This window comes from Oncorhynchus tshawytscha, linkage group LG05 (genome assembly GCF_018296145.1).
Source record: "Oncorhynchus tshawytscha isolate Ot180627B linkage group LG05, Otsh_v2.0, whole genome shotgun sequence".
Classification (NCBI taxonomy): domain Eukaryota; kingdom Metazoa; phylum Chordata; class Actinopteri; order Salmoniformes; family Salmonidae; genus Oncorhynchus; species Oncorhynchus tshawytscha.
In genome coordinates this window covers 65,574,213-65,596,835 of record NC_056433.1, presented here as the reverse complement: position 1 = coordinate 65,596,835, position 22,623 = coordinate 65,574,213, and the positions used below count along the sequence as shown (strand labels likewise).

At 43.3% G+C, this 22,623-nt stretch overlaps 1 protein-coding gene across 3 annotated transcripts in view; it reads left to right on the top strand.

Annotated features, from left to right (window-relative positions):
* The window catches only part of LOC112251141 (circadian locomoter output cycles protein kaput-like), a 50,647-nt gene extending 35,362 nt beyond the window's left edge, over positions 1–15,285 (top strand). Inside the window, exons 5-22 of one of the 3 annotated variants that reach the window (XM_024421906.2) lie at positions 3,211–3,273; positions 5,421–5,569; positions 5,694–5,785; positions 6,122–6,211; positions 6,311–6,431; positions 6,619–6,732; positions 6,875–6,993; positions 7,164–7,246; positions 7,686–7,792; positions 7,925–8,072; positions 8,244–8,325; positions 8,736–8,889; positions 9,000–9,094; positions 9,190–9,345; positions 10,855–11,001; positions 11,204–11,622; positions 11,793–12,033; positions 12,129–15,285. In XM_024421906.2, coding sequence (XP_024277674.1) covers positions 3,211–3,273; positions 5,421–5,569; positions 5,694–5,785; positions 6,122–6,211; positions 6,311–6,431; positions 6,619–6,732; positions 6,875–6,993; positions 7,164–7,246; positions 7,686–7,792; positions 7,925–8,072; positions 8,244–8,325; positions 8,736–8,889; positions 9,000–9,094; positions 9,190–9,345; positions 10,855–11,001; positions 11,204–11,622; positions 11,793–12,033; positions 12,129–12,392 — 2,644 coding nt within the window. In that variant the 3' untranslated portion in view covers positions 12,393–15,285. Of the gene's footprint in view, positions 1–3,210; positions 3,274–5,420; positions 5,570–5,693; positions 5,786–5,809; positions 6,038–6,121; positions 6,212–6,310; positions 6,432–6,618; positions 6,733–6,874; positions 6,994–7,163; positions 7,247–7,685; positions 7,793–7,924; positions 8,073–8,243; positions 8,326–8,735; positions 8,890–8,999; positions 9,095–9,189; positions 9,346–10,854; positions 11,002–11,203; positions 11,644–11,792; positions 12,034–12,128 lie in introns of those variants that run through there. The other 2 variants (XM_024421905.2, XM_024421907.2) reach the window with 2 other exon arrangements.
* Positions 15,286–22,623: the final 7,338 nt, after the last annotated feature.

Genomic DNA, 22,623 nt, shown 5'->3' with positions numbered 1-22,623 from the left:
CGGAATGGCCCTTCAGTGCATGTCTGGTGCTGCGTGTGTGCCAGTGTGAGTGGGCCGTTGCCCGAGGGGAGAGAGTGCGTCATTTCAGTAGCAGGTATAAAATAATTGCAGACTAACTATACTGAACAAAAATATCAACACAACATGCAGCAATTTTAAAGATTTTACTGAGTTAGAGTTCATATAAGGAAATTACTTGAACTCTGTGAAGCATTTGTTTGGGCTGCAATTTCTGAGGCTGGTAACTCTAATGAACTTATCCTCTGCAGCAGAGGTAACTCTGGGTCTTCCTTTCCTGTGGCGGTACTCATGAAAGCCAGTTTCATCATAGCGCTTGATGGTTTTTAAAACTGCACTTGAAGAAACTTTAAAAGTTATTGAAATGTTCCGTATTGACTGCCCTGCATGTCTTAAAGTAATGATGGATTGTCGTTTCTCTTTGCTTATTTGAGCTGTTCTTGCCATAATATGGACTTAGCCCTATTTGGTAAAAGACCATCTTCTCTATACTACCCCTACCTTTTCACAACACAACTGATTGGCTCAAACGCATTAAGAAGGAAAGAAATTTTGCACATTCACTTTTAACAAGGTACACCTGTTAATTGAAATGCATTCCAAATGACGACCTCATGAAGCAGGTTGAGAGAATGCAAAGGTACACCTGTTAATTGAAATGCATTCCAGATGACGACCTCATGAAGCTGGTTGAGAGAATGCAAAGCTGTCATCAAGGCTAAGGGTGGCTACTTTGAAGAATCTCAAATACACTTTTTTTTTGGTTACTACATGATTCCATGTGTTATTTCATAGTTTTGATGTCTTTACTATTATTTTACAAATTTAAAAAAAACTTGAATGAGTAGGTGTCCAAACTTTTGCTTTTGGTCTGTCCGTTCCGTCTGTCCGTAGTCTACTTAGACATCTTGCTTTGAAGTAGCCTACCTTATCTATTTGATCCCTGATTTTATTGAATGAAGAAATAATTTTATAAAGACAAAAGTATTTGGTTGTGATGTTGAAAAAGTCAAGCCTGCACACCCAGGAGCTCTCCTGATGGAGGATGTTGATAACATGTGACTAACAGTTCAGTTCTATGTGGGGGCTAAGTGCCTTGATCAATGGCAGAAGTTGGTATATCTACATGGGATTAGACAAAAGTTTTCCAGTGTCAACAATGTTTACTTTTTCATGTAGGCTATAATAAGTCATGGAAATATGGTTCAAAGTATAGAGGTCTATATAGCCTAATGCAATTTGTGAATTTTGGTGAACATAGTATAATGTACCGACTTGGAAAAAGACAGCTCCTGCAATTCTTCCATCCCAAGTCAAGCACTGGGTGTAGTGAGATACGCAATGGGCTGGACAATTATCTTCTCATCTTGAAAAAACTTGGAAGTCAATCAATCTGCCATCATTGACACAATGGAAAAATCAAATAATTTATTATTGGGATAGCATGGGTGGTTTGAATCTGAAGTGTATGAAAAAACTGACAAACACACACATGAAAGTATGTGGGCACCCCTTCAAATTAGTGGATTCAGCTATTTCAGTCACACCCGTTGCTGACGGTGTATAAAATGAAGCACACAGCCATGCAATCTCCATAGACAAACATAGGAAATAAAATGTCCTTACTGAAGTGCCCCAGTGACTTTCAATGTGGCACCTTCATACGATGCCACCTTTCCAACAAGTCAGTTCGTCAAATTTCTGCCCTGCTAGAGCTAGGAGCAACAACGGCTCAGCCGCGAAGTGGTAGGCCACATAAGCTCACAGAACGAGACCAACAAGTGCTGAAACGTATAGTGTGTAAAAATCATCTGTCCTCTGTTGCTTCACTCACTACCGGGTTCCGAATTGCCTCTGGAAGCAATGTCCACACAAGAACTGTTAGTCGGGAGCTTCATGAAATGGATTTCCATGGCCGAGCAGCCGCACACAAGCCTAAGATCACCATGCGCAATGCCAAGCGTCAGCTGGAGTGGTGTAAAGCTTGCCGTCATTGGACTCTGGAGCAGTGGAATCGCGTTCTATGGAAAGATGAATCACGCTTCACCATCTGGCAGTCCATCAGACGAATCTGGGTTTGGCAGATGCCAGGAGAACGCTACCTGCCCCAAAGCATAGGGCCAACTGTAAAGTTTGGATGAGAAATAGTTCCAATGAAGGGAAATCCTAACCCTACAGCATACAATGACATTCTAGACAATTATGACCTTTCAACTTTGTGGCAACAGTTTGGGGAAGACCCTTTCCTGTTTCAGCATGACAATGCCCCCATGCACAAACAGAGGTCCATAAAGAAATGGTTTGTCGAGATTGGTTTGTAAGAACTTGACTGGCCTGCAAAGAGCCCTGACCTCAACCCCATCGAACACGTTTGGGATGAATTTCGAACGCCAACTGCGAGCCAGGCCTAATCATCCAACATCAGTGCCCGACCTCACTAATGCTACTGTCGCTGAATGGAAGCAAATCCCTGCCGCAATGTTTCAACATCTAGTGGAAAGCCTTACCATAAGAGTGGAGGCTGTTATAGCAGCAAAGGGGGGACCAACTTTATATTAATGCCCATGATTTTGGAATGAGATGGTCGACAAGCAGGTGTCCATATGCTTTTGGTCATGTAGTGTATATAACAACTATGTAGAACTGGTTGGAAGGACTGAGGAGCACAGTGAACGCTCACCTGGACCTGAGGAAAGTGCACCTGAATATCCACGCATGCAAACAGACAGACGAGCACTTTAATTTTGTTCTTGAAGGTGTGTATTGACATTTACTGGGTGTACACACTTATATACACACAGCTACATGCATACTGGCACGTACACAACACCATAGGCTACAATAGGTCACATCCATGCTGACACTACTTCAGGATGATTATTTTCTAACTGCAGGCAGAACATTAGCTATGCCACTTGTCAAGGTTCTAATAATGACCATCTGACCTACATGTTAGTGACGTCAGTCCTAGTCTGCTGAGTAAGCAAAAGGTTCTGCCTTCCAAGGCAAATGAGTTGCATTCCTGGTCCTTCTGCCTCAATACCAGCTGAGTCATTGAGCATGGGCTCTGTCTAAATTTAGACTATGCTTTGCACTGCCCTCTACGGACCGGGCTGGGGTAGCAGTCTGACCAATGCTATCTGCACCAGCGTTTTGGCCCGAAATAAAAATGGTTGGTTGTTTGTTTTTCAGGGATGACGCCAGCAGTATCTTTGATGGGTTAATGGAAGAAGATGAAAAGGACAAAGCAAAACGGTGAGGTCTTTATGAGCTCAAGCGCTACATTAAAGACAACTCTGTGCGTAGGCTTAGTTTGATCAAATCAAATCACATTTTATTTGTCACATGCGCCGAATACAACAGGTGCAGACCTTACAGTGAAATGCTTACTTACAAGCCTTGAACCATCAATGCAGTTTTAAGAAAATACCTAAAGAAAGAAGCAATAGATAAGAATAACAAATCATTAAAGAGCAGCGGGATATAACAGTAGCGGGGCTGTATACATGGGGTACCGGTACAATGTCAATCTGCGGTGGCACTGCTTTTGAGGTAATATGTACATGTAGGTAGAGTTATTAAAGTGACTATGCATAGATAATAACAGAGTAGCAGCAGCTTTATGGGTAGCCATTAGATTAGCTGTTCAGAAGTCTTACGGCTTGGGGGTAGATGCTATTTAGGAGCATCTTGGACCTAGATGTGTGGTAGCAGAGAGAACAGTCTATGACACGGGTGGCTGGAGTCTTTGACAATTTTTAGGGCCTTCGTCTGACACCGCCTGGTATAGAAGTCCAGGATGGCAGGAAGCTTGGCCTCTGTGACGTACTAGGCCGTATGCACTACCCTCTGTAGTGCCTTGCGGCCGGAGGCAAAGCAGTTGCCATACCAGGCAGTGATGAAACCCATCAGGATGCTCTCGATGGTGCAGCTATAAAACCTTTTGAGGATCTGAGGACCCATGCCAACTTTTTTCAGTCTCCTGAGGGGGAATAGGCTTTGTCGTGCCCTCTTCATGACTATTTTAGTGTGTTTGGACCATGATAGTTTGTTGGTGATGTGGACACCAAGGAACTTGACACACTCAACCTGTTCCACTGCTGCCCCGTCGATGAGAATGGGGGTGTGCTCGATCCTTCTTTTCCCGTTAGTCCACAATCATCTCCTTTGTCTTGATCACGTTGAGGGAGAGGTTGTGGTCCTTGCACCACACGGTCAGGTCTCTGACCTCCTCCCTATAGGCTGTCTGATTGTTGTCGGTGATCAGGCCTACCACTGTTGTTTCATCAGCAAACTTAATGATGGTGTTGGAGTCTTGCCTGACCATGCAGTCATGAGTGAACAGGGAGTACAGGAGGGGGCTTAGCACACCCCCTGAGGGGCCCAAGTGTTGATGATCAGCGTGGTGGCTGTGTTGTTACCTACCCTTACCATGTGGGGGCGGCCCGTCAAGAAGACCAGGATCCAGTTGCAGAGGGAGGTGTTTAGTCCAAGGGTCCTTAGCTTAGTGATGAGCTTTGAGGGCACTATGGTGTTGAACGCTGAGCTGTAGTCAATGAATAGCATTCTCACTTAGGTGTTCCTTTTGTCCAGGTGTGAAAGGGCAGTGTGGAGTGCAATAGAGATTGCATCATCTGTGGATCTGTTGGTGCGATATGCAAATTGGAGTGGGTCTAGGGTTTCTGGGATAATGGTGTTAATGTGAGCCATGACCAGCCTTTCAAAGCATTTCATGGCTACAGACATGAGCACTACGGGTCGGTAGTCATTTAGGCAGGTTACCTTAGTGTTCTTGGGCAAAGGGACTATGGTGGTCTGCTTGAAACATGTTGGTATTATAGACTCAGACAGGGAGAGGTTGAAAATATCAGTAGACACTTGCCAGTTGGCCTGCGCATCCTCGGAGTACACGTCCTGGTAATCCGCCTGGCCCTGCGGCCTTGTGAATGTTGACCTTTTTTAAGGTCTTACTCACATCGGCTGCGGGGAGCATGATCACACAGTCGTCCAGAACAGCTGATGCTCTCATGCATGTTTCAGTGTTACTTGCCTCGACACGAGCAAAGAAGTTATTTAGCTCGTTTGGTAGGCTCGTGTCACTGGGCAGCTCTCGACTGTGCTTCCCTTTGTAGTCTGTAATAGTTTGCAAGCCCTGCCACATCCGACGAGCGTCTGAGCCAGTGTAGTACGATTCAATCTTAGTCCTGTATTGATGCTTTGCCTGTTTGATGGTTCGTCGGAGGGCATAGCAGGATTTCTTATAAGCTTCCGGGTTAGTTTCCCACTCCTTGAAAGTGGCAGCTCTACCCTTTTGCTCAGTGCGAATGTTGCATGTAATCATTGTGTTGTTTTTGTTAGAATCTTAGTATGTGTATTCTTGTTTCTCATGTCCAACCCTCCAGAGTGTCCCGTAACAAGTCTGAGAAGAAGCGCAGAGACCAGTTCAATGTCCTCATCAAGGAGCTGGGTACCATGCTGCCAGGCAACACCCGAAAGATGGACAAGTCCACCATCTTACAGAAGAGCATCGACTTCCTACGCAAGCATAAAGGTAAAGACCTCTCCTCCTAGCCCTCTGAAATCAACATGTCTGGAAGAATAGGAATATTTCTGTGTTTTTACCAAGCTGTCTGAGTATTTAACATCAGTTACTCCCCCATCTGTGTTTCTGTCAGAAATAGCTGCGCAGTCAGAGTCGAGTGAGATCCGACAGGACTGGAAACCTCCTTTTCTTAGTAATGAAGAGTTCACACAGCTGATGCTGGAGGTCAGTGGCACTTGACACACTAAAGTACAGTAGTTTGCACATCCTTTCACTAAGAAGTATCCTGAAAGAAAGGATGTCAGTCCAAGGATATCAGTAGCAACATTCTGTACTGTTTTTGTAGTTAACTGAAGAAGGTTGACAACGAAACGTCTGTGAATTTTTTTCCCTGCCTGCTGTGTAAGCAAGAAAACCCCCCCACCCTTTTTGGTTTAACGCACCAAGGACTATTCAAGTTCAAGGTTGAGCGCAATGGTACCTGTTTTCTACATAGTTCACTTTCTCACATTCTATTTTGCAAGTAGATGGTGTTTTAACACACTGTTTTGTATCTGCTAGGCATTAGACGGCTTCTTCCTAGCAATTATGACAGATGGGAACATAATCTATGTCTCAGAGAGTGTTACATCTCTACTGGAACATCTTCCTGTAAGTATTCACTCCATACATATACATGAGTTAATGCCTACAGTATGTAAGGTTGACATCCATGACCAAGGATGACATACATGTGTGTGTTGGTTTCAGTCTGACCTGGTGGATCAGAACCTGTTGAACTTCCTGCCCCTGGGGGAACATTCAGATGTGTATAAAGCCCTGTCATCTCACATACTGGAGGGAGAGACGCTAACGCCAGAGTATCTCAAGAGTAAGTACTGGAGCTGTTTCAGTATTGTCTAGTAGTTTCTATCATGTTCATGGTCTAAATGGCCTATGTCAAGTTTTGGCCACAGCATGCCATGAGTAGATGATTTGTTTCAGAACTAGATGAGTTTATTTAAACCAAGTCTATCAAATTGTACTCTGCTTTATTGTATGATTTAATTTGTTTTCAGCGAAAAACCAGTTAGAATTCTGTTGCCACATGCTCCGAGGGACGATCGACCCCAAAGAGCCTCCTGTGTATGAGTATGTTAAGTTCATCGGAAACTTCAAGTCCCTGAATAATGGTACGTTTTCATTATATTGATTGAGGAAAAATTAGACTTTGAATGTAGTACACAAGTAGCTGGTCTGTATTTGGTTTGTGCCCATAAATGCACTTAGATCGACCAAAAGGCAACAATGACTAATTTTCCCTTTCTCCTATAGTGCCTAACTCAACTCGAAATGGCTTGGAAGGGGTGATCCAGCGGTCACTCCGGCCCGCTTTTGAGGACCGAGTCTGTTTCATAGCAACTGTGAGATTAGCCAAACCACAGTTTATCAAGGTAAGACAATTGGAATTCTAGAGACTTATATATCACAGACTGCATATTTCGGTAGCTAGGTAACCAAATATGTCTAATGTTGTACTGTAAAGTGTTCTTAGTAGGAGCACTGTAAATTATTTTCTTTGTATGAGATGTAAACATCTAGTTTTTCTTAATTCACCCCACAGGAGATGTGCACTGTTGAAGAACCCAATGAAGAATTCACCTCTAGACACAGCTTAGAATGGAAGTTCCTCTTCTTGGACCACAGGTAATGTGTGCTGTCTATATCCATGTCTGTGTGTGTGCTTCCTTGCCTATGTCATGCAAGAGAGAGTTAGCCTCTAGCTGTGTGAGACTCAACACATCAGTCAGAACACAGTCCCAGTGAGAGTGTGTTTGGGTTAACTCTGTTAGCTGGCTGCTATGTTCTATATCTGGGCCAGTCAGTCGGCTTGCTCTCTAGAGGAGACAGCTCTGAGTCTCAACCGTTTAGGAGCAACAGCACTAGATGGAGTACTTAGTGTTTCACTGCTACTGAAAACCTCTATTATATGGACCTTTGTAGACACTATGTCCAGAGGTTAATACAATGCTTTGTATGGGGTTTTAATGTGTTATTACTGCTTAAAAGGCTGAGAAACTGTATATCATTGTATTTAAATGGGTTATGCTGTCACATTAATAACATTGCTTGTTTATCTCCCCAGGGCTCCGCCCATAATAGGTTACCTGCCGTTTGAGGTTCTGGGTACATCTGGATATGACTACTACCACGTAGATGACCTGGAGACACTGGCCAAATGCCACGAACACTGTGAGTCATTTTTTTTGTCGCATTTGTGTATTTTGTAAGTGCACATTTTATGAGTGTGTTTGTGTTTTACTGTCCCATGTACAGATCTGTGACATCATCTCTCTCCTCTCTCTCTCTTGCTGCATTCTGCAGTAATGCAGTATGGGAAGGGGAAATCGTGCTACTACAGGTTTCTCACCAAAGGTCAACAGTGGATCTGGCTCCAGACCCATTATTACATCACCTACCACCAGTGGAACTCCAGGCCCGAGTTCATCGTCTGCACGCACATTGTCGTCAGGTGAAGATCGACTACTCACTAAAAAGGATATTCATTGGCATATCTCGCAACAAGTATCAATGTGTCAGTCATACTACATATAACCAGCAGTATTGCATTGACATCCTAAACACTATCACATACACCACCATTGGGCATGATGTTCAACACTGTCTCTCTCTTGTGGAGCAGCTATGCTGAGGTGAGGGCTGAACAGCGCAGAGAGCTGGGGATTGTTGAGGAGTCACCGCCAGAGATCTCTGCAGTAGATAAGGTGAGACACTTATAAGACCAATGTGAGAACTTGATGACCACTGAACAAAAGTAATCACTGAGCAGGAATACAGAGATGGCTGAGTTTGGTTAATGAGGTCTTGTTCAGCTTAAGGGATACGATGTCTCACTGTCTGTGACTCTCACTGGAGTAAGACATGGTTAAGTGCTCAGACAACAAGGAGGATGTTAAAACATCTTTGGTGAGCAAACAGTGGGGTTATGGGTTTTGAATGCGTCCTTCAATCCCAGTAGTACGATCCTTCTTTTCACCAATCCAACTGTGTTAGATCAGTGATTACCTCATGCAAGGGAGGAAGGAAGGATGTATTTCCCAAGTGTTCTAACAAGGCTTGGGAGTTCTAGTAGTGAGTCTCTACTGACTGTTCTCTCTGCTCTCTCATCTCACAGCAGTCTCAGGACTCTGGTTCTGAGTCTCAACACCAGCTCAACACCTCCAGTCTGAAGGAGGCCCTAGAGGGCTTTGACCGCAGCCGGACGCCCTCGGCCTCCTCACACAGCTCCCGCAAGTCCTCGTCCCACATTGCCATCTCCAACCCAGCCTGTAAGCGCTGACCACATGACGTTACTACATCCATCTTGTCTAATATGATGTCATCTGTCCTGAGAGCTTCTTTGATCCTAAGAGTAAGGTGTTTGTTTTTTCCTTCTCAGCACCTAAGCTTAAGACAGACAGGGGTACACCGGGATGCCAGTCCGTCTCTGCTATTGAGATGACATCACAGCGAAGATCATCCATCAGCAGTCAGGTCAGAGTGGGTTTCTTTCAGCTTGCGGTCAAGCCTCTCTCTATATTTGATAGTGATTTGGTTCCTAATGTAGTTCCTGTGCTTGTATCCAACAGCAATCGATGAGCTCCCAGCACACCCAGAACACAGGGCAGAACATGACCCCATCCATGGTTCCACAACAACAACCGCAGCAGCAGCAACAACAACAACTGCAACAGCAGCAACCCCCACCTCAACAGCAGCAGCTTCAGATCCAGCCCAGTGTCCAGGTGAGAAATCTTCCTCATGATTGTAATTTGGCAGTTTCTTTTGCTAGAGTCAGTGACACAGAAACTCAACAACAATGAAAAACGTCCTTTCACTGTCAACTGCGTTTATTTTCAGCAAACTTAACATGTGTAAATGTTTGTATGAACATAACAAGATTCAACAACTGAGACATAAACTGTCACTAACAAAAATGGAATAATGTGTCCCTGAACAAAGGGGGGGGTCAAAAGTAACAGTCAGTATCTGGTGTGGCCACCAGCTGCATTAAGTACTGCAGTGCATCTCCTCCTCATGGACAGCACCAGATTTGCCAGGTCTCGCTGTGAGATGTTACCCCACTCTTCCACCAAGGCAACTGCAAGTTCCCGGACATTTCTGGGGGGAATGGCCCTAGCCCTCGCCCTCCGATCCAACAGGTCCCAGACGTGGTCCCAGACGATTGAGATCCAGGCTCTTCACTGGCCATGGCAGAACACTGACATTCCTGTCTTGCAGGAAATCACACACAGAATGAGCCGTGTGGTTGGTGGCATTGTCATGCTGGAGGGTCATATCAGTATGAGCCTGCAGGAAACATGAGGGAGGAGGATGTCTTCCCTGTAACGCACAGCGTTGAGAATGTCTGCAATGACAACAAGCTCAGTCTGAAGATGCTGTGACACAGTGCCCCAGACCACAACGGACCCTCCACCTCCAAATCCATCCCGCTCCAGAGTACAGGCCTCGGTGTTACACTCATTCCTTCAACAAAAACACGAATTCGACCATCACCCCTGGTGAGACAAAACCGCGACTCGACAGTGAAGAGCACTTTTTGCCAGACCTATCTGGGCCAGTGACTGTGGGTTTGTGCCCATAGGCGACATTGTTGTCGGTGATTTCTGGTGAGGACCTGCCTTACAACAGGCCTACAAGCCCTCAGTCCAGCCTCTCTCAGCCTATTGCGAACAGTCTGAGCACTGATGGAGGGATTGTGCGTTCCTGGTGTAACTCGGGCAGTTGTTGTTGCCATTCTGTACCTGTCCCGCAGGTGTGATGTTCGGATGTACCGATCCTGTGCAGGTGTTGTTATATGTGGTTCTGCCACTGCGAGGATGATCAGCTGTCCGTCCTGCCTCCCGGTAGCACTGTCTTAGGGTGTCTCACAGTACGGACATTGCAATTAATTGCTCTGGCTACATCTGCAGTCCTCATGCCTCCTTGTAGCATGCCTAAGGCATGATGAGCAGGGACCCTGGGCATCTTTCTTTTGGTGTTTTTCAGAGTCAGTAGAAAGGCCTCTTTTAGTGTCCTAGGTTTTCATAACTGTGACCTTAATTGCCTACCGTCTGTAAGCTGTTAGTGTCTTAACGACCGTTCCACAGGTGCATGTTCGTTAATTGTTTATGGTTCATTGAACAAGCATGGGAAACAGTGTTTAAACCCTTTACAATGAAGATCTATGAAGTTATTTGGATTTTTACGAATTATCTTTGAAAGACAGGTAACTTTGTTAGCCCATGGTACAGTTTTCCACCCAGCTGGATGCAATGCAGCACCTGAAGGATCAGCTGGAGCAGAGGACCAGGATGATCGAGGCCAACATCCAGAGGCAGCAGCAGGAGCTCAGGCAGATCCAGGAAGAGCTCAACAAGGTGCAGGGCCATGGCCTACAGGTGAGCACTGCCCCCTACTGTCTGTCTGGGGAATTGTGCTATTGGGCCTCATATACTAACCACCTGCCCTCTTATGTAGAACTGTGTGAGTACTTGAACCAAAAGGTCTGCACATTTGCGTGGATGCATGTATCTGTCATTATGCCTGTGTTTGTCTATGAAAGGAGATTCGTCTTACTCTGTGGTATTTGCTCTGGTGCAGATGTTTCTCCAGCCGGGTACAAGTGGGCTGAGCCTGGGCTCTGTGCAGCTGGCACACGGGACCACCATGCAGCCAGGGGGTGCTCTCACCATGCATGGCCAAGTGGTGTCTGCAGGCAGTCTGCAGGGCAGCACTCCACAGCAGCATACGGTCCAACAACAACCCCAGCAGCAGTCCCAGCCCCAACAACAGAACCTGTTACGAGAAACTAGCTCTGTCCTCTCACAGTCTTCAGTGCGGTCGACTCACTCTCTGCCGCCCCAGCAGAGTGCCCTGCCGGCTTCCCTCTACAACACCATGATGATCTCTCAGCCCAACCAGGCCAATGTGGTCCAGATCGCTACCAGCCTGGCCCAGAACAGCAGCAACAACACAGCTGCCATGGCAAACTTTGCCCAGGACCGCTCGGGACAGATCAGGTACACGATGCCACCAACAGGGTATGTTCTCCTCTCACTCGGTATGCGCCACACTCAGTGGCTGATGTTACTGAGAAATATGCTGATTATCCACAGGATTTGCATACATTTTCATGTGTCTGTTTAAAAAAAATATGTTGCTCATTCATTACCTCCCTCATCTCTCTCAGGTTCCCTGCTGGCTCTCAGTTGCTGACTAAGCTGGTGACTGGGCCGATGGCGTGTGGAGCGGTCATGGTCCCTACAACCATGTTCATGGGCCAGGTGGTGACAGCATTCACTCCTCAGCAGGGCCAGACTCAGACCATCAGCATTGCCCAGCAGCAGCCTCAGCAGCAGGAGCAGCAGGCTCAGTCTCAGGCCGAAGCCACACAGCAAGGGCTGGCCCAGCAACAAACACAGTTCCTCCAGGTGAGGTGACCACCAGAGAGTAACGTTTCTAAAGGTAGATCCGGTACTTGTCCCTATTCTGACCAGCCACTCACCTCTCTGTTCTTCCTATCTAGGGCCCTCGGCTGCTCCATGGAAACCAGTCTACCCAGTTGATCCTGCAAACGGCGTTCCCACTGCAGCAGCAAGGAGCCTTCGCCAGCACACAACACCAGCAGCAGCAGCAGCTACAACAGCAACATCAGCAGCAGCAGCAACAACTCCAGCAGCAGCAACAACAACAGCAACAACAGCTCCAACAACAGCAGCAACAGGAGCAGCAGCTGGCCTCTCACAGGGCAGATAGCATGTCAGGCCGCTCCAGCACACAGCCCCAGTAACCTGGCAACGTCCGATCAGACATGTGGACTGAACCAAGTCTATTTGTCTGTGTGATGGGGTGAAGAGATCGGTTGAGAAAGCAGTATTGAGACTATGCCTCTAAGACTACCCTGCTTCAACTTGGTCTGTAGAGTTTGTGATGGATGGATCAATAGATGGATCTCTGGCTGCCTGCACTGATCTCATGAGCCACTGGCGCGTCAGATAGAAAACAATGCTGTGCTCACAGTGAGCACGGAGTCGCTCCGCTTCATGGCCATGCTTAGAACTCTTTCCCACAGAGACCTCCACTCTGTCGAGGTCCCCTCACCACTGTGACAGGGGCCAGTGCTTGTCCCCTACCCTGTCCTCTTGTTGTGTGTTCAGTGTGTGCTCCCGTCACCCTCACAGATTTTATTTATGCAGGATGATCCAGTCTGGAGCTTCAATCAAGGCTTCAAAGAAGTCCTACAGAGAGTAGACAGACGCCCCGTTTGTTTTCTGGTTTTCTCATATTGTTTTTCATGTCAAAGTAATTATGGGTCAGAAAATATTTTTAAGAATGTCATGTGGATTGAACTTTTATTGTACAGAACAAAAAATAATATGTAAATATATGGAAAAAAAGAAAAAGAACTAATATTTTATATGATGCATGAAATTAAAAGCATAGTCTGTTATTTGTAGCTTTGAATATACCTTTTTTTCTAGTACTCTATGAAAAAAAGAACCTAAACACGCTTAATGGCTGATCTTTTCACAGATTTTCTTCTTCCCAGGGGCCGTGTGTCTTTTTGGGACCGTGGGTGTCTGTGTAGCTGATGCTGCTGGTCATGTCACAGTTTGTTTCATCCTCTTCCTCACTTTCATAGTTTTAATAAAACTCCTCTATTGAGATTAAAAACAGAAATGTTTTAAAGTTACAATATTTTTTTAGAATATACATTGTGGTCCAACGCGACATGTTGAGGACTAAATAGATACATGATTTTACTCAGAACAATATTTTAAATTGTAAATAAAGCAAAGACCCAAAGTTGACCAAAAATACTTTAAATGTATCCTATGGAAAGCTTATGAGCTCATTATTTTCTCTGCCATCATGCCTCATAACAGTTGCCATAGCTATTCATAAACATGTTTTTACTTTTAAAAAGTCCTTAGTGTTTATCTTTAGTTGATTTAAATATGAGTGAGGCATTATGACTGTTTTAGTGTGGTCTCGTAACGCTCATAGCGATGCATGCAAAGTACCTCTAGGTACAGACTATACTAGTGCTTTACAATACTGTACTTTTTTAGCACTAAAGGCTTGTGTAGAAAAATGAGTATTCTCATATAAATATATATTCAATTACGTTTTAAATGGTCACAAAAATTACCTTAAACTCAGAAATGCAATTCACGCAGTGATATTTCTGCACATTATCCTATTTCTGCCGTTAGAAATCTAGTGTCTGTTCTATGAATGAAATGCATCCCCTTATGTTCCTACTCTCTCCTGTCACTTGCAACTACAGCATGTTTATCTCCTATTAAGCTTTTTATGGGTTGGCAATGTCAGAACAAACAAATGAGTGATATCTCTCCTCTTTAGAACATTAAATGATGGTGGATCTCATCAAATAAGTGTTTGGGCAGAATGCCGCTAGCAATTGTTGTGATCTGAGTTCATCTTCATATGTTAATAAAGTGAGCTTGTCTGTTTTATCTAAAGCCAGTCAGACAGTGCTGGAGGCATTATAGTGTGTGGTGGGATGGGGAGGGTTACTGTTTTAACCAAGAGATGCAAATCTGAGCTGCTGGGGTCATTAAAGTAAACATATAGCACTTATTTATACCTCTCTAACACTAAGTACCCCTTACAGACAGTATTCTCCACTTCTCAGTTGTTTGAATGGGAGAAGAGAAACTACAAAAATGTTTCCTAATGTGTACTATGGCTAAGCCCAGTCCAGACAAGAATAGAGAGAATGCTAAGGCTATTTGATCCATGGCCTAGAACACAAATTACCTCTGAAATAAGTGAAACTGGTGTTAGTTGGACCTGCCAAGAGAATGAATTGAAACAATTCATCATGTGGATAACAGATGTGGTATGTTTGAAGTTTTTCTGCTCCTGCTCCTCTGCCGCTTCTGTCAGACAGTACTTATCCCCATGTAACTGTGTTATAAGGTGATGGTTTGATTGTCGTGCTGATGGGGTGTCGCTTGCCATGGCAAATTTAAAACGATGTTTGTTGAGTGGGGTCCTATGAACTGGTTGTAATGTATGTTGCCATATTAACTTCTATAGGGGATTTCCAGGTTTCTATTGTAAATGTTGTGGAGTGGGGCTCTTGGGGGTCGAGCCTCTGGTTTTCCAAGCTGCTCATTTCCTGTCAGGGGCCTCTGTAGAATGGCACTTTAGTAGTAGTCGTATTGAATGTTAACTTGTCACGGTAAGGGACAGGATTAGTTATGTTCATCTCAAGAAAAAAACTATTGCCAAACTATTTAGTTATGCTTGCTTGGGCATTTCCCTCATTCCTCGATTTTCAGTGTGACAATCCTGAATCATGTGGTCAGAAAGAAGTTATTGTTTAATTGGTAGCATTTATCTTTGTGGTCTGTTCAATTTCAATGGACTTTTCTTAATAGATGGCAATTTTTTTTATTGAGGACTGTGTGAAACCTACATTATTTCACTTTTTATTGGTGGAAGAAAATCACATATCAAACCTCTGGTATCATAGCACAACACTATGTAGAATGTCTGGGCCCTCTAGGGGTCATTTCCTGCTCCGGTCTCTAACATGGCTGGCTGCTCCAATCTACAGTGCATTGGGAAAGTATTCAGACCCCTAGACGTTTTTTCTAATTCTGATACGTTACAGCCGTATTCTAAAATTGATTAAATAGTTTTTTTCTTCCACAATCTACACACAATACCCCATAATGACAAAGCAAAAACGTTTTATTTTTTATTTTAGCAAATGTATAAAATAAAAAAATAGTACATTTACATAAGTATTCAAACCCTTTACTCAGTACTTTGTGTGTACCTTTGGCAGTGATTACAGCCTCGAGTCTTCTTGGGTATGATGCTACAAGCTTGGCACACCTGTATTTGGGGAGTTTCTCCCGTTCTTCTCTGCAGATCCTCTTAAGCTCTGTCAGGTTGGATGGAAAGTGTTACTGCAAAGCTATTTTCAGGTCTCTCCAGAGAGTTCTATTGGGTCCGGGCTCTGGCTGGGCCACTCAGAGACTTATCCCGAAGCCACTCCTGCATCGTCTTGGCTGTCTGCATAAGGTCGTTGTCCTGTTGGAAGGTGAACCTTCACCCCAGTCAGAGGTCCTGAGCGCCCTGGAGCAGGTTTTCATCAAGGTTCTCTGTACTTTTCTCCGTTCATCTTTACCTCGATCCTGACTAGTCTCCCAGTCCCTGCCACTGAAAAAACTCCCCACATCATGATGCTGCCACCACCATGCTTCACTGAAGGGATGGTGCCAGGTTTCCTCCAGATGTGACGCTTGGCATTCAGGCCAAAGACTTCAATCTTGGTTTCATCAGAACAGAGAAGCTTGTTTCTCATGGTCTGAGAGTCTATAGGTGCCTTTTGGCAAACTCCAAGCGGGCTGTCATGTGTCTTTTACTGAGGAGTGACTTCTGTCTGGCCACTCTACCATAAAAGCCTGATTGGTGGAGTGCTGCAGAGATGGTTGTTCTTCTGGAAGGTTCACCCATCTCCACAAAGGAACTCAGGAGCTCTGTCAGTGATATCGGGTTCTTGGTCACTTCCCTGACCAAAGCCCTTCTCCCACGATTGCTCAGTTTGGCCAGGCGGCCAGCTCTAAGAGTCTTGGTGGTTCCAAACTTCTTCCATTTAAGAATGATGGAGGCCACTGTGTTCTTGGGGACTTTCAATGATGCAGAAATGTTTTGGTACCCTTCCCCAGATCTATGCCTTGACACAATGCTGTCTCGGAGCTCTATGGACAATTCCTTTGACCTCATGGCTTGGTTTTTGCTCTGACATGCACTGTCAACTGTGGGACAGGTATGTGCCTTTCTAAATCATGTCCAGTCAATTGAATTTACTACAGGTGCGCTTCAATCAAGTTGTAGAAACATCAAGGGTGATCAATGGAAACAGGATGCACCTGATCTCAATTTCGAGTCTCATAGCAAAGGGTCTGAATAATTGTATTTTTAATACATTTGCAAAAATGTCAAAAAACCTGTTTCCGCTTTGTCATTTTGGGGTATTGTGTGTAGATTGATAAGGAAAAAAATATGTAATACATTTTAGAAAAAGCCTGTAATGTAATAAAATGTGGATTAAGTCAAGGGGTCTGAATACTTTCCAAATGCACCGTATGTTCATGTACCTCATGGCAAAACAGTCCCAGGCCCTTGTGTTTACAGTGCAGTAAGTCAGTCTGCTCGTCTCTGCTTTTTGAAATTCACGGTTAGTGCAAATGGTGGTCCCTGCTGCTAGGTTATTGGTGGTGCATTGCCATGTACAGCAGAACTTAGCTGGTACTTCTTATAACCACAAAGTTATTGTCTTGCCAGTAATGCATATCGACACAGATTTATTCAACACGTTGTACAGAAACTGTCCGTGACTCTTACGTAAGTTGTTTGGTCACTGTGATTTTATAATATTTTTTGGGACACAAAGTAAACCTGTGCCACCAATGGCATGATAAACCTTACAGCTACCAGTACCGGGTCAGGCAGTGCAATACTTGAATGAATGTAATTCAATATCAAACGCTAACATAGCTGTCTGAAGACGGTCATGCATAAATAAATGAATAGTCGATGAGGGCTTAGTTAAAAGTATTTTAACAGAAAACAAACCTCAGATTTTAAGATTATTTTTCTATGGCCAAGCTAGACCTCAAACGATGAATTGAGCGAGTAGATAGATATATAACGTCATACACTGTAATATACTGCGTTCATTGTGTAGAAAAGAAAGCAAAACAAAAATCTACCCAATGAGTTACCTCAAATGAGAAAGGAATTAAACAAACTGTGACATGCGTGAGGACTGTTGATCTAATGTACCCAAAAGAGAACTCATCATGAGCTCATGGTTATGCAAAGGTGTACAGAAATATTTAAAGAAATACCTATTTAACATCATATATCCCCCCATGTAATTGGTTTCTTTTTCCCAATGAATGTTATAAATTCTCTGAAAATGTGATGAGGAATACTAGATACATTTTTTTGTTTTTATTCAGTTTTAACAATTAGGAATGCTAGATTTGAATATTTTGGATCATCTCTAGGATGACCACATTCATGGTACCTTTTAACAAATGACCCTTATAAGACTTATCCACATGTTTATTGGACGTATCAAAGTAGGGATCCCCTATGTTGTTTCTCAAAAGGCTACAATGAGGTAATTCAACCCAGACTATGTGAGGTGGGGAAAATGGAGGGAGTGGTATTGATGTTTTGTATCCAAAGTGAAAGATGGGAATAAATTGTTATACCTGGTTTTAATACCCAAATGGGAAGCCCAATGTAAAAGGTGGTGAATCATGTTCTAATGTACAGTACCAGTCAAAAGTTTGGACACACCTACTCACTCATGGGTGATTCTTTATTTTTACTATTTTCTACATTGTAGAATAAATGAAGACATCAAAACTATGAAATAACACATTGAATCATGTAAGTAACCAAAAAAATGTGTTAAATCAAAATATATTTTCAAAATAGCCACACTTTGCTTTGATGACAGCTTTGCACATTCTTGGCATTCTCTCAAACTGATTCACCTGGAATGCTTTTCCAACAGTTGAAAGAGTTGCCACATATTCTGAGCACTTGTTAGCGGCTTTTCCTTCACTCTGCAATCCAACCCATCCCAATTCGGTTGGGGTCGGGTGATTGTGGAGGTGGGTCATCTGATGCCCTTACACAGCATGGAGGTGTGTTGTGTAATAATCCTGAAAAACATATCGTCCCACTAAGCGCAAACCAGATGGGATGGCGTGTCGCTGCAGAATATTGTGGTAGCCATGCTGATTAAGTGTGCCTTGAATTCTAAATAAATCACTGACAGTGTCACCTCTGCAGTAGAGGTAACTCTGGGTCTTCCTTTCCTGTGGCGGTCCTCATGAGAGGCAGTTTCATCATAGCGCTTCATGGTTTTTGCGACTGCACTTGAAGTTCTTGCACTTTTCCAGATTGACTGACCTGCATGTCTTAAAGTAATGATGGACTGTTGTTTCTCTTTGCTTATTTGAGCTGTTCTTGCCATAATATGGACTTGGTTTGTACCAAATAGGGCTATCTTCTGTATACCACCCTACCTTGTCACAATACAACTGATTGGCTCAAACACATTAAAAAGAAATAAAACAAACTTTTAACAAGGCACACCTGTTAATTGAAATGCATTCTAGGTGACTACCTCATGAAGCTGGTTGAGAATTCCAAGAGTGTGCAAAGCTGTCAAGGCTGAGGGTGGCTACTTTGAAGAATCTTTAAACAAATGAAAATATTTTATATTTATTTATTTATAAAACACTTTTTTTGGTTACTACATGATTCCATGTGTGTTATTTCATAGTTTTGATGTCTTCATTTATTCTTCAATGTAGAAAATAGTAAAAATGAAGAAACACTGGAAAGAGTAGGTGTGTCCAAACTTTTGACTGGTACTGTACGCACTAGATGTTCTGAATGTCTATCAGTGAGTGTTCTAAGTTCTATCATTTCATCTTTGTATGTGTGATGTTCTTTGCAGAACACTTGTTTGGCTCATGAAATTAATATGTGCAGTACACTTTGCAGAAAGCACCTGGAACTGGAAAATGCTGTTTTAATACTCAATATCTCTTAGCCATTGGCTATGACTCAATTGTGCCATGTGTCACTTTTTACACCAGCTGTTCTTGACTTGGGCTAACCCATAATACTTTTAATTATAGAGTTAGAACAAGTAGAATGGACAGTTTGTAGTTCAATGCATTTCTCAGCATTTTAGTCAAGTAAAGAATTCCACAACTTCTGGATAGTTCTGTGACACCATATTAGTTGAACCACAAAATTCAAACACATTAATCCTTGATGGTGCCCAGAAATCAGTAGAACGGACCAACATACAGTTGAAGTCGGAAGTTTACATACACTTAGGTTGGAGTCATTAAAACTCGTTTTTCAACCACTCCACACATTTCTTGTTAACAAACTATAGTTTTGGCAAGTCGGTTAGGACATCTACTTTGTGCAAGACACAAGTCATTTTTCCAACAATTGTTTATAGACAGATTATTTCACTTATAAGTCATTGTATCACAATTCCAGTGGGTCAGACGTTTACATACACTAAGTTGACTATGCCTTTAAACAGCTTGGAAAATTCCAGAAAATGACATCATGGCTTTAGAAGCTTCTGATAGGCTAGTTAACATTTTGAGTCAATTGGAGGTGTACCTGTGGATGTATTTCAAGGCCTAACTTCAAACTCAGTGCCTCTTTACTTGACATCATGGGAAAATCTAACAAAATCCTCAGAAACAAAATTGTAGACCACAAGTCTGGTCCATCATTGAGAGCAATTTCAAAACGCCTGAAGGTACCACATTCATCTGTACAAACAATAGTTCGCAAGTATAAATACCATGGGACCACACAGCCGTCATACCCCTCAGGATGGAGACGCGTTCTGTCTCCTAGAGATGAACGAAAATTGGTGCGAAAAGTGCAAATCAATCCCAGAACAACAAAGGAACTTGTGAAGATGCTGGAGGAAACAGGTACAAAAGTATCTATATCCACAGTAAAAATGAGTCCTATATCGACAAAACCTGAAAGGCCGCTCAGCAAGGAAGAAGCCACTGCTCCAAAACCACCATAAAAAAGCCAGACTACGGTTTGCAACTGCACATGGGGACAAAGATTGTACTTTTTGGAGAAATGTCCTCTGGTCTGATCAAACAAAAATAGAACTGTTTGGCCATAATGACCATTATATTTGGAGGAAAAGGGGGGAGGCTTGCAAGCCAAAGAACACCATCCCAACCGTGAAGCACGGGGGTGGCAGCATCATGTTGTGGGGGTGCTTTGCTGCAGGAGGGCCTGGTGCACTTTACAAAATAGATGGCATCACGAGGGAGGAAAATTATGTGGATATATTGAAGCAACATCTCAAGACATTAGTCAGGAAGTTAAAGCTTGGTCGCAAATGGGTCTTCCAAATCGACAACGACCCCAAGCATACTTCCAAAGTTGTAGCAAAATGGCTTAAGGACAACAAAGTGTGGCCATCACAAACACTGACCTCAATCCTATAGAACATTTGTGGGCAGAACTGAAAAAGCGTGTGAGAGCAAGGAGGCCTACAAACCTGACTCAGTTACACCAGCTGTCAGGAGGAATGGGCCAAAATTAACCCAACTTATTGTGGGAAGCTTGTGGAAGGCTACCCGAAATGTTTGACCCAAGTTAAACAATTTAAAGGCAATGCTACCAAATACTAATTGTGTGTAAACTTCTGACCCACTGGGAATGTGATGAAATAAATAAAAGCTGAAATCATTCTTAACTATTATTCTGACATTTCACATTCTGGAGTTTCATTCCTAGAACCCTGTGTGGACTTTAACTTAAGAGTGCAGTCTGTTCTACCCATTTTATTTCTATCTATGGTGCTAACCCTGCTCTGCAGCATAGCTAAATGAAGTTGTGTGAAAACCTTAAGACACATATTCTGCAAGGAGTGTACTGCTATAAATGAGTTTCTAGAGCCAGACTAATCTTACATACACTAAACATAATGGAACATTTTAAAGCAAACAGTGCTGTTTTCTCCCCTTATTCAATAAAAACAACTTGATGTTTTCAGTTGAAGAATCATTTGATGGACAAACCAAACCAGAAATCGAGTGTCAATGGTCAGGTAAGAAACCTGCTTGCAATTCGCTGCAATCACTCATATCTGGCAAGTAACTGAAAGGTTGCTAGTTCAAATCCATGAACTGACAAGGTGAAAAATCCATCTGTGCCCTTGAGCAAGGCACTTAACCCTAATTGCACCTGTAAGTCTCTCTGGATAAGACTGAGCGTCTGCTAAATAACAAATGTAAATATCCAGAATAACTTGGTACATAAAATGTAGGGGCTGAAAAAGTAGTTAAGGTAAGAGAGTCTAGACAAGACAGGTTTTATTGAGCATTTAAGCATTGATCAGGATTTACAACAATCAAAAGTTCATCTGTCTCAAACCACGTACATGTACACACCTGTTTGGTCGTCACAGGGTACAACTGGTCAAATATTGACAATGGCGTCACATTACCCTGTGCACTTAAAAAAAAGATTCTTCTCTACAGTACCTTCAAAAAAATACAAACCTTAACAAGAACAAAATCCTCATCTGTACCTCAAAGTTGTAAATAACTACCATAACCAACCACTCAGGACAGGTGCAGTAGACTTAGTGGCTTAGGTCCTTTTTATCGGCAGTGAAATTTAGGAGGAAGCAAAGAAATATTTTGTTCCATGATTCCGTCGCCAGTAGACATCAGACACAACCTCTTAATAAACCCTAGTAGCAATATGAGTGGCAGACAGACCAGAGGAGGCTGATGGGGGAGCTATAGGAGGAAGCGCTCATTGTAATGGCTGGAATGGAATTAATGGAACGGAGTCAAACTGGGTTTGATACGGTTCTATTCCAGACATTGAGCCCGTCCTCCTATAGCTCCCCCCACAGCCTCCATTGGGACACACTGGCCGTGGGGTGTGTCCCCCCCCTTTGTTGCCTTGAAGCTGGAATGTAGAATACGGACACTGAATGGGTTACTGCTGCTTCAAGATCCCCATGATGCTTAGAACTGGCATGTCCTGTCTAGCAGATGGAAATCGCTGAACAGTAATACTCACAACCGTGAAAAGATTCACATCCCTGATACAGCTGGAGAAATGGTAGATCAACTAATTATAGGGTTTATGAAGCAAAGGCAGCCCAATGTTACTGTTCTCAGATGATATTCTGAGGGGAACAAAACGTATGGGAGTTGGCCTGAGGCCTGGCCATAGATCAAAGGGACTGAATCGCTTCACAGTGGCCATAACACTGGACTCCATGGGACAGACCTGGAGTCAGTGTTCAGCCGGCATATTTGTTGTTGTTGTACTTTTCCTATTGAAAAGCAATATCCCAAGTATAAATACATTAAAGTACACACAAGGGTAAAAAAAAAAAAAACGTTTTTTTTTGCACAGGTGTTTTTTTG